We start from the raw sequence: 12396 nt of genomic DNA on the forward strand, positions 1-12396 counted from the left end.
AGCTGACTAGTGAGCCTAGTTTGGAGTTATTCCCTGAGTACTCTTGAAGCATAACAAACTCAAGAAAGGATATAATGAAAAATAATAGAAAGGTAGCTGGGGGCTTTACTTATGATCTCTGCTGATTACAGGAAGCGACATTTTCATTGCAGTGTTACCATAAAGATTATTGGCTGCCACATAACATAGGTCCCTCCTGAAAAGATTCTGGAACAGCTTTGTTGGCACAATATAAGCCATGGAAAACCACCAAAGATTTATTTTTAACCTGGTAATTGTTTGCCAGATATTAAGGGTGTGATGCTTTGTTCAAAACTGGATGGAAAATGGGGTGAATAGTCTGTATCATTTTATTTCATGGTATCTGGTTGACCATCTTTGGTCTTCCACAGTAGAAGTATGTAACTGGAAAACCATTGTTTTGGTGGTTTTCACTTCCATAATGAAGTACTTGATCTCTGGCTTTTGAAATTCTTACATTTAAACATGAATTATGACAATGATGTGGAAATTGTCTCTGAATCTCCTTGTTCTTTTGCATGCAAAATTCAATATTTGCACTGACCTATTATGCATGTTCAAAATTGCAGTCCAAGAAAGTTCCCCTGAAAGGTGAATCTAACTTAAGTTGATCAAAGCCAGCTCAGGTGACTGGGTGAATTTGGAATGTCTGTCATGTGTAACACTTCCACTGTGGTCCTTTGTGTAAAGAAGGTGAAGTGAGTTTCCTCATTGCTTCGTCATCTTCCTGGCAGTGCTTTTGAGAAGCTAAATTGAGTGGGCTGGAGAAGCCAGGGCATTCCTCCACCCATGACAGCAAGCAGCTGCTCCATATCCCCAATCCCATGTCCTGCCAGCAGCAAGGCTTAACCACAGACTGAGCACATGGGTATACACATGGCCAGCCATGAGCAGATTAAAGTGGTGGGAGGACAGGTGGCCATGTGAGCACAGAGAGCAAACAACAGCCAGACTGCATTTCCTGGGACCACAGCTCAGAAAAATCCCTGTGTCAGGGATCCCTCTGGTACCTGGCTCCCAGATCTTCATGGTTCACGCATCAGGCCCCCAGGCTCAGCCTTAACCAGCCTACAACCCCTCAGCCTCCCTGAGAGCTGCCTCCAGACTGTTGGTCTCTCCAGTATCCAGGACTCAGTCCAACCTTGTGACCAGCTGGTCTGGCTTGAACTTTGCTGAAGGGTCATGCATGCACAATGTCAGAACAGAGAACACACTCCCACAGAAAATGGTTAGAAACAGGGCTTAGGTAGGACCAAGGGAGATCTTAGCCAAACAAGTCTGTCCAGCCTCCTGCTTGTACACTATAGCCTTCATTTATTCCCTTCCTGAACCTCTCTCAATTTTCCTGCACTTGTTCGCTGCCATCCACCTTGATCTCTCCCTTCCAGTCTCTTGATTCTTCCCCTAAACTTCTCTTAAGTCCTCTAAATTCTTTTGGTGAATCCCAAGACTCCCTGTAAGTGTACCATATGAAGTCCTATGTCCCCTTAATAAAGTGGTCCCCAGAGCTTTCACAGCCTTCCAGAAAGTCATGCAGATGGGTTGTCCAGCAGAACCAGGGCTAAATCCTTCACCTTTGAGGGTCTTGGGGAGTGGTGATTAAGGGGATTAGGAAGGTTGAGTTCCCCACCTTGTCACTGTGTCCCTTGTCACAGTTCAGTCTTTGTGTCTGCTTTGAGGAGCCATTGGGCAGCCAGGCTTGCAGCCAGTAGGGAGGGTGAAGGTAGGGAGAGATGTGTGAGCCAGCCCAGCAGAGCAGCACAGCTGTATAAACCATGTGTATGAACTGTGGTCCCGTGAATGTTCTCCCTGCTACTGCCAGTGAAATCAGTCATCCTCAGTGTGTAGCAGAGCAGGCTCAAATTAACTCAGAACAGGCTCAGATTAACTCAAACTTCAGTTTTTCTTTAAAAGAAAGGGGAGAAAAAGACAGTCTGCATATCAGTATCTCTCCAGAGTCTATTCTATACACCTTATTGGTACACTTGGTCTCGTTACTGGAAAAGAAATACATACCTGCCAGACACAGAATAACATGAAGAAAGTACTTTGGCTTGCACTTAGCTATTTTTACCCTCTGTTTTCCTTTTTCTTTTTTTTTTTTTTTTTTTTTTATGTTAATTACGTGCACAGCAAAATTCATGTTGCAAATCAATAATAAAGGTTATGTAAGAGGATTTATCAGAGCAGCAAGTCCCTTAGTGTTACATTCAGAAAGGAAGATGAGCACAGGTTTACTTAAGCCCAAAGGACTCCATGTGAGCAACATAAAATAATATAGGAATGAAGAAGCCTGTGTTCAGCAGGCTCCAGGAACGTGTCTGTGCTGCATGACAGGGTTTCCTGCACCGTGTTCTTTGCCTGCCTGGGGTTAGTTTGAGAGCAGGTAGGTGGCACTGAATATGGTCCCAACAGCATGGTTTAGTGAACTGGAACAAACTGATGACTTATCTACTGCATGCTCTAGGAATTACAAATACATAAAGACAAGGGCTGTGATGATACAGATTATTTCAGTAAACAGAACACATATCTTTCTCACTTGAGTAGTCTTTTTCCTTATTACTGATGCATTTTTCTTTGCAGCCACCTGTGTGGGCTTCTGCCAAAGAAGCTGAGCTTGCTCGTGCAGATTCTGTAACTCTTAATTCCTTTTGATTCATTAGGTAGAGGATGTCATTTGTTTTAGTGGACACCTCAGCCCTCAGGGTTTGCAGCTGATGCCCATTTCTGGCATTAATTTTTTTTCTTGTCAAAAATGTGTGGGAAAGTACCATTTTATCAGTGCAAAGAAAACAAGAGCAAAAATATTCCACTGCAGTTGGTGGGGATTTTCATCTGTGGTGACTCCAGATTCTGACCTGGAGTGTGAAGTTTCTCCACACTGAGAGTGCATCCAGTGTCTGGTCTGCACATGTAGTCCCAACCACTTACCCTTCCATACAAAATGGAGCATGAGAAGGGAGATCAGCCCTCCCAGATATGTTTGAAGATGTGAGTGCCAGAGAAATTCTTTGCAGTTGAAGTAGCCTGATAAGACTCTATCAAGGTGAAGAAATGAATCATTCTCTTACTGGTCCTCTCAGGCTGCTGGCTCATTATACTGAGTTAGCTGGGTGTGGTTTTATCAGCATAGTAGATTCTCTAGATAAACTCTTAAGTCATGTTTGTCTCTGTTTTTTAAAGAGATAAACATAAGCACATTCTCTCCTTTCCATCTTAGTGACAATTCCATGGAGGATCATCCTTGTGATACATCTGGATTTATCATGGCTGAGATTTTCAGTGCTGGCTCCCTGGGTGTTAGATAGGCCTGACTTTCAGAAAGCAGATGCTGGTGTTCCATGTGCTTTCAAAACCATCTCTGACAAAAGCCACATTTCTTGTAAGGTCTTTCAAGTTGTGTATGCAAAGTCATTAGCCAGTTTTTCAAATCTTCACCTGCATGTTTTCCTTTAAAAAAGACTTCTTTTTTGCTGTGTTTCTATGAACTTCCATCTGTGCTCCCCTAACAAGCCTCTCATTTAAAGTACTTGCTTCAGAAGGGTGATAGCCTCAGAGAATATAAGGGGGCTTTATTACTGTATATTAATGAAAGAAATGCTTAACACCTACTTGGAATTCCTTTTTTAAAAAAAAAAATTTAAAATAAAAAAAAATAAAATTAGTTCTTCTTAACATGCAAGATGGCAAGTTCAAAGAAGCGGGGATTAACCTAACCTAAGAATGGACATGTCTGGCAGAATTAAAATTATCCAGGAATTGCTACCCCTATAGGAGAGCAGGTGTTTGTAAACTGTAGTTATCTTAGCTAAAATCTCCCCACACTGCCATGTCTTCCCTGAGGTGTCTCCTTTTACATGAGACTGGACTGTATTCCCTTTATAACAGCTGTGCTTGGGCTGCTGAGTCTTTGTGGCAGGAGCAGTGATGCTGTGGTGAGGAGCCCCACAGGGAGCTCAGGCCAGAGTTCCATCTGGTTAGGATCCATCTCTTGACAGTAGCCTGTAGAGAAAGAGGGCAGGAAACACAGCATCGTAGAGCTTGGGCCTTTCTCTTCTTCAGGTGTGTAGCACAGCAAATGTGGAGGGGAGAGCCTGTGGCTGAGGGGCCCAGCAGAAGGGAGCCCTGTGAGGAACTGAAGGATGAAGAGGCCGGTTGGAGAAATGTGGGATGGAGAGGCTTATCTTGGCGGATGCACGTAGTTGCTGACACAGTGAGCTCCAGGACAGTTTTGGCAGAATCTTTTTTTTCCTTGCTGAGATTTGGAGTGTTTTTAGGCAGGAATTTTCAGTAAGTCAGTGTTGGACTGTGTGACTCAAGAGAATCGATAATGTGAGGTGGCAAACAGCTTGTGTGAGCCTGCACTGTGGGAGCAGCGAGGGAGTGGTTGCTTTGGGGGCACTTCATCTAGCATTTTAAAATACCTAAACGTGAGTGTCTATATGTTAACTAGCTGCCTACTGTCCAGTGCGGTTGGTGAAAATCTGTAACAGTATTGCAACTAAGTATCTCACAGCAGATACTTGAATTTAGTCACTCAAAAATCTCTCTACTCCGCTGGCTTCATTAGGTTGATCTCCACCAACTGCATGGACTTGGATACCTGGCCTTCCACCTGTACTGAATCCTCTCCTTCTCTTATTCAGGCTCCCAAAAAAATGAAGCTAGTTACAAAAAAGAGCTAAACCAAGATGGGAAGAAGAGTGTCTCTGGGGCTTAAGACCCCAGAAAGCACTTGAGATCAGGATTTTCTGGTGATGCAGAAAGTCTCTTTGAAAGGTGAAGGACTTGGAGATTTAAGGAGAGTGATGCCATAGCAAACTCTGCAGGAACTTTGGGTTCTGAAGATTACTGGGGTGGGTGCATACTTTGGAGTGTCTTGGGCTGGGCTCTGGGTTGAGGAGGTTTGGGGCAGTCTGAAGTGTTCAGACTACCAGAGTGTGAGTGGGCAACAGAGGAAGACAAATCTGTTACAGACCCAGAAACACAGGAGTGGTTTTACAGCACATTAAGAGCTGCAGGTTTAGGAGAGGCTCTTGCAGCATAGCAGTGCTGCAGCCAGTCAGTGCTGCTGCCATTTCAGAGCATGAGGAGTGAGCTGGGACACAGATCCTGACAGGCCAGAGCTGAGTTTTTCAAAGCATCTTGGTGAGCTTCAGATGATGAACATCTCTGACACTGCTGCCATCTGCTCTCAAAGCACTTGCAAATAAGGGGCAAAAAAGTTGTCATTCTTGTCTGTTCTTCCTTACTAAGAATCCTAAAACTTCAGATTGCAGTCCAGGTGTGCAGGGAAACCAGATATTTGTTTCATGTACCCATGCAATGTTCCTTTTAATTCAAGTCATCTGTCTTAAATCACAGAAAATAAAAATACTGGTAAACTACCAAAATAATATGATACTTGCAAAGTAATTTTAAACCCCACTATTTTTCCTCACTGGTACATAACTGGTAAATTAAACCCCAGTATCTGTCCCCTTCCTGAAAGAAGTTGTGGTTTGAAGAAGAGACATGTTAGCAGCTCCCACAGGAGAAATGGCCAGTCTCAGTTGCCCAGAGGGGACACCAGGAGCAGCAAATAGCTACACAAAAACTGCCACTGCAAAAGCATCTTCCAGTAAGTGCTTGAGAGCTGTAACTAACAGAGGCTAAGCCAGCACATGCCAGTCTCACAGGCACTTCTTTAAGCTTTGGGTCACTAGTAATTCCACCACTGATTCAGCCTTTCCCCTCTCCTGCTTCAGCAGCTGGGGCTGGGCACCGTCCTGTTGAGGTCACTATAAATAGCCACATTTGGCTCCATTTGGGCACTTAATACCCTCCTGAGCCTGACCTGGAGCTTTTGGGAAAGCAAGCACCTTTGTTTCTCAGATGACCATACGTGCCTGGAGGGAGCATCTCTCCAGGGTTGGCTAAAGCTGTGCTGTCCTTTTCATTCCACATACTCACCCTGTAGGTGTGTTACAGACAGAAGGAGAGATCAATTTATTTTTTGAGTTTTGTTCTTCAAATCCTCTTTCAAAATGTCTGAACTCAAGAAAACCAACTTGTGCATCAAACACTTCACACTAGCTCACTAGCTTATACAGGTTCTCTCATCTCTAGGGGCATGTAGCCTTCAGCTAGTGAGTGTGTTGTTGTACAAAAAAAGAAAAATTTGAGGCAGTTGTGCTGAAGGTGTTTTTTTAAAGTGGCTTTTTTCAACTTTATGAATTCTAACTATGGTTCATTTTTAAATTCAGAGATGTTGGTAGCAAGATTGTATGCTTTCAAGTTACAAGGCTGCATGCCTGAGCTTATGCTGTAAATTCCAACATTTAGCAATTTGTAGTTTAATTTAGAAGGATCACCTACTTTCCTAAATGCTTAAGTAATGTGGCAGGCTGTGGTTATTGATTCTCTCTGAATTTATTACAAGAAAGCTGTGTTCACTCTTTCCTCTTGGGAATGCCCCTCCTGAACTGCATGCTTGCTAGTGACAGCTTAGACCTCTGATACATAACCAAAGACCTTGCCTAATATCCTTGCAACTGCTTGGGGAATTTTTATTAAGTAAAGGCATCATTAAAGTAGACAGAATGATGAAGTTTAATGAGCATCTTTCTCACTTGATATTGTTAGTTTTGCTGCAGCAGCCATAGTGCTCTCATTTGTTACTTCCAGTGGGGCAAAGAGAGAATGCAGGGAGATTTTGTTTATGTTTATATTTGCATACAAAAAAACGTTTATGTTCACAATACTTGCTTTGAAAATTATATGCAAGGAAAGAAAGCAACCAGAAATCTCTATTTGAGGGCTTTCTGCATTTTCAGTCTTGCATTTAATCTCTCCTTTAACATAAAGAGGAGGCTGCATGCATTACTGTAACTGCTAGGTCTACAAAGGTTCAACAATTGGTGAACTGTGGCTGTAATGACTGGCTTCCCACTGTTGCAACAAATCACAAGCATCTCAAATATTTTTTTGCACTTCAGATTTCATTATTCAGCCAAGGTTTTGGTCCCTAAGCTTTGTGTAATGTCCTATGTAGAGCCATCCCAGCCCCCCCCTGAAGAGGTGATGTTCTAAAATGTGAAGTGTGAAGGTGCTGCCATGAATGTATTGTCAGCAGTTGCCTCACAAATCTGCCTTGAAACAGTAGCCACAGTCTGCCTCAATATTCCTTTGTTTATGGACACCATCTGCCTTTGCTGAGGGTCTGGTCATACAAGCAGATATGTCAAGGTGCCATCTCCTAGTACATCACCATCCATCAGCTGAGCTGCATAACTGTCTGTGTGCATGTCTTAGGCTGACCTCCCCTGCCGAGGACAGAGTGTGAGTGTCTCTGCATAACACATTTGACCTCCTAGTGATGCCACAGCAGGAGCATGTACACAGTTACTGCAGCTTGGCTGACAGATGCTGATGTGCAATCTCTGGTTTCTGTGGCTGTATCCTTCCAGTAGGTATTGAAATCATTAAGGACTGTATATGTGAACTCCACAGCTATTACAGCCAAGGGTTTATAGGTTCTTATGTAATTCAGTTAGTTGCTTCTCCATGTGGATCAGCTCCATTAATTTTCATCTTTTTTTGTTTGGGTTTTGTTTTTGGTTTTGCTTTCATGTTTCGGGTTTTTTTCTTAGGAGCAATAAAAGCGGTGTCTGTTGTACCAAAAGTTCACTGAAAATAGTGAATTCTCTTTTCCCTAGTGTAACAGAAGGCAAATTCTGTCCCAGAGGCATTATCACAGTCATTATTGTATTTAAATGTTGTTATGACACCATATGTCTCCTCATATTTGATGTGTGCAAACACAAGAGAGAGTCCCTGTCTGTGAAAGCTTGTATAATGTAAACATGTCTGATCCTTGCTCCTTGCATAGCAGGCTGCTGTGATAGACTGTAAAGCATTTATCTTCAGTTAAGATAGCAATGTGCAGCTGAAACTTCCTTGAAATTTTTCCAGAGAAACCCAAGCAGTTGTATTTGATTTGCTTACTTGTAACCCAGTACTTATTTTCCTGGATGAAACTCAGTGCATGCGGTTGGGCAACCGACAGAAGTGTTTGGACACAAGAATAAGTGAAAAGTGCTGCAGATGTCTGCAACTCATGTACCTCTACTACTGCTAACATAGTATTTGCATAGGAATTTATTGAGCACCAACAGTACTGAATATCATAAGGAGCAAGTATCAAAGAAAAGCTGCTGCTGAAAAGACAGGTCAGTTGGGATTTTTACTGCTTAATGCACGCAGTGGCAGACAGACATCATTTTTCAGGCAAAAGGCATTGCTCGTGTAGACTTTACCAGAGCTCTGGAGTTCATTCAAAATTGTCAATATTTAGTTTCTGCACTTCAAAAGCATCTGTATAGAATGCTTTTTTATTCAGAAAAATTTTACTAATCTGAGCTATGCCAGTCCACAAATTTGAACATTTGTACTGAGAACACAGGAAATGAAAGGCAGATTTAATGACTAAAGTCATCTCAGAGGGAAATTGATAGAAAGTTTCAAAAGCAAAAAAGTAGAGCCTAAACCAACCTGAGGAAGGGAAAAGAAACTGACAGGGCAAAGGAGCTGTGGGGCAGGTGAAAGACAGGACAGTCATAAGGGTCTATTGTTCCCACCCACAAAGATTTTTTTTTTGTGCTTAGATACAGTGGCTCAGTGGATTCTCTCTAAAGTTGGTCCCAAATAGGGACTTCTTTGTTATATGAAAAAACCTTCATATTCTACTCCAATGTAGCAGTATTTCTCTAGAGCCAAAAAACAAGTTGAATATTAATTTAGTATTTAACTATTGGTGTTCACAGATTTGAGCATGCATTTCTACTTCTCTGTTTCTGACTTCTCAGAGTTACAAAATTACTGATGACTGTGGTTTAAAGACTGCACTGTATGTCATTGAGAACAAGATGTTGCTTGTTCCCTGACTTATTCTGGTCTGGATCAATTTCTGATGGGACAGCCTCCTTGACTGACACTTCTGTGCTCTCCCACAATGACAGTATTTCCTGATGCCAAAACATCTCCTTCCATGTCTTCCCTCCCTCAACTCACTAACACCTCCAAAACAGGACATTTACTTAGGGTGGATATTTATTAGTACACAAAATGTGTACTTGAATAAAATACAGCCTTGTGCTCTTGGTCTGGTATCTGTTATAAAAAGAAAACTCTGTGTATGGTAACTAACAGTAAGCATGCCATTATCACAGGGGGTCAGGGCTCTCTACATTCATCAGGAACTGCCATCTGATCCCTTGTTGACAGTAGGTGATGGCACACATAAAATTTCAGTAAGGTGAAGTAATGTCATAGTTTACAGTCATATTTTCCTTGAGCAAGGCTGTTTTGGATACAGTGCACCTTGACAGCAGCCTGTTTAGCAACATGATGTAAAACTGCAGCTGCTGAGGAGGTGAAAGCAAGCACTGCCTCTCCACCCCACCCTACGAGAATCTCTCATCTCAATTCTGTACTCCAGGAACAGCCAGGGTTGAGGTACATTTCACATGCAGCAAAATAAAGCTCAGAGCAGATGGTAGCTTTTAACCTCCTGACTAATGTAGAATGGACTATCTCAGTTGGAAGGGATCTACAATGATGAGGTAGTTCAATGGCCTGATCAATTCAGGGCTGACCAAGTTCAGGTATATTGTTAAGGAGATTGTTCAAATGCCTCTTAAAAACTGACAGGCTTGAGGCATCAGCCACCTCTCTAGGAAGCCTGTTCCAGTGTTTGAACACCCTCTTAGTAAATAAATACTTCCTGATGTTCAGTCTAAACATCCCCTGATGCATCTTTGAACCGTTCCCACACGTTATCACTGGAGCCCAGGGAGAAGAGTTCCTCAGGGCACTGTACAGAACAATGTATGTCTTACCTAAAATCTGTCTGTATCCAACATAAATAGTCCCTGTATAGCCATGCCTTATAGCATAGTAATTCAAGAGTATTTCTATGTTTGGATCTGTGTTCAATGTCTATTGCATACAGTTGATTGCATAGTCCTCCAGGCCCTTTAGAAGAAGGAGGGCCCATCCTCTGCTGAAATCAGTTTTGGCCTGGGAAACAAAAGAGGTCATTGGAAATAAAGAGTCTCTTTATCTCCAGGATTACCCTACACACTGCAGAGCTGTGTATCAGGTCAGGTTTTCTGGATAAGTAACAATATATCATGAGTAATAAATCCGTCCTGACAAGACTAAGCAAAAATAACAAAAGGATCAGTACCTGGTGCTGGTTTGCAACAAGGTCTGGACAGACCTGCAACCAAATCCAGGGACTGCAGCAGGGGAGAGTGCACATGCGGGTGTCTGTGCTTGACCAGTGCAGCTTGCTTGCAACAGCTGGGACCTTCTGTGTGCCCCAGACACATGAAAATGCAGGACCTGGGTTCTGCAGCAGCAATGCTGGCAGCTGCCCATCGAGATTTTGACACAGCAGAATGCAGTTCTAGGAATACTCATTGTTTCTCAGACCTAAGCCCCTGGATCTCTCCTGTTCCTTGACCAAGTCCACCAAAAGGTGGAGGTGCAGTGACACAAGAAGGCTTTTGGGAACTGTTGCTGTTACCATCTTCAGTAGCAGAATTCCTAACTAGTGGTAGAATTTAGTGCCCAACTTGACTGGCAACAGCCTAGTACAGGATTGGGGCAGACATTAGCATCAGGGTGAAGGAGGAGGACACCTTTCAGAGGGATTTCAATATTGGTGTCAACATTGTCAGTGTTTATGCAGCCGAATGAGCAGATAAAAGCTTGTCCCTGTTCCCTTCTAGGTACATTGTTGTCCCTGCAAAGTGCATCTTCAAAAAGCACTTTATGTCAATGCTGGAAGTTACGTTTAACCTGTGTTTATTTGGGGTAGGGTTTTAATTTAGTTTAATCAGGATTACTCATAAATTATCTATTAATTACTGTGTGATATTTAGCAAGATCCTCTGAGCCACATAGTCTCTTTAGCTTCCCTGTGAATGCTAGCCATCTTAATTGTAGGATACTTTGTCAACATTTAATCAGTGGTACTTACTAATGTGGCATTGATGTGTTGGTAGCTGTCCCAGTACTATCAATCATGTGGGAGCAGCAAAGGCAGCTGTGACACCATTGCTCTCTGTCACATTATCAAGCCCTTGGGTTTTCTGGTTAGGGATGATGCTCACTTTGTTCTAAGTGGGCACTCTATCTCTCCAGTTCAGCCCAATTTTGTCATTGTCAACTCGAATACACATCCTTGCAGCCTACTGAGCCTTAATCCCATAACTGCAGAATAAAGGTTGCTGGTTTCTGAAGGCAAAACTAATTGCTCCTTCACAGCTCCAAAGGCCTGTGTTTCCCCATGTTACTCTCCTGGTAAGTCATGAGACTGCTATGGGCTGCAGCATCGGATCTTACGGAAAATTCAGTGTATTGAAACAAAATAAATATAGTGACCTTCCTTTTTTTATTTCTAGTAACTCAATGCATTGTTTAACATGCTGCAGAGTAAAAGCCTGTGTTTAATGGTTGTATCACAAATTCTCTTTTTCTTGTTTCCTTACAGTCTTTATGGCAGACATATGCAGGCAAATCCTGAACCTCCAAAGAAGAACAATGACAAGTCAAAAAAGATCAGCCGTAAGCCTCTGGCAGCCAAGAATAAATAAGTCTCTGGCTTCTGCCTTTGCTTTTATATTTTTTACATTGCTTTTGCATGTGCCTATAATATTCCTACACATCTCCTGTTACTCATAAGAAAGCAGAGGCTAGAAGTAAAAGCAGTTTTCTAGGTATACTGCTTTAGAAGATGCTCCCTAAGGAATACAAAATTAGGTATTATCCTAATTTTGGTCACACTTATGTAACCAATTGTTGTATCACTGTCAAACACATTTTGGCTTTTCTATTTATATGTACATTAATGTCCTCTATTCACATGTATCACGTCCTGTTAATATCAGGGGGTTTGCACCTATATTATAAAATATTAAATTTCGTATAATGTTTCAAGTTATTTTAATAAAAGTCTTTCTTTGTATTGTGTTTCAGTTTATTAAGTAGGACACTGGAATAGTGAATTCCTTCAGGAACACATGTGTCCAGTTTCCTGCAATGTGTTTATTTTTTATGTAGGAATGTGAGAGCATTTTGTAAAGCATTCTGTTTACGGAGTGAAAAATTTTAATCAGTTGCTATTTATTTTTTTACATTGCTATGTCCTGCTTTTGTGCCTTAAAGGTTATTTTGAAACCAAGGAGTAGGGAAAGGGAGAGAGGAAAGAAAAAAAAATGTCTTTGTAAAGAGCTGCCAATTGCCAGCCTCAATTTGGGGAAAGAGAACTTTCTCATTTGAAGAAAATTATATTTCTGCCAATTTTTTAAGTGATTTTTTTTTTTA

General features: G+C 41.9%; 1 protein-coding gene across 2 annotated transcripts in view; it reads left to right on the forward strand.

Annotated features, from left to right (window-relative positions):
* RSU1 (Ras suppressor protein 1) overlaps nucleotides 1–12037 on the forward strand; it is a 101369-nt gene extending 89332 nt beyond the window's left edge. For both annotated transcript variants that reach the window (XM_071735144.1, XM_071735145.1), the window contains exon 9: nucleotides 11564–12037. In XM_071735144.1, the coding sequence (XP_071591245.1) occupies nucleotides 11564–11666 (103 nt within the window). In that variant the 3' untranslated portion in view covers nucleotides 11667–12037. The remainder of the gene's footprint in view (nucleotides 1–11563) is intronic.
* The last annotated feature ends 359 nt before the right edge of the window (nucleotides 12038–12396 follow it).

Source organism: Heliangelus exortis, chromosome 2 (assembly GCF_036169615.1).
Source record: "Heliangelus exortis chromosome 2, bHelExo1.hap1, whole genome shotgun sequence".
Classification (NCBI taxonomy): domain Eukaryota; kingdom Metazoa; phylum Chordata; class Aves; order Apodiformes; family Trochilidae; genus Heliangelus; species Heliangelus exortis.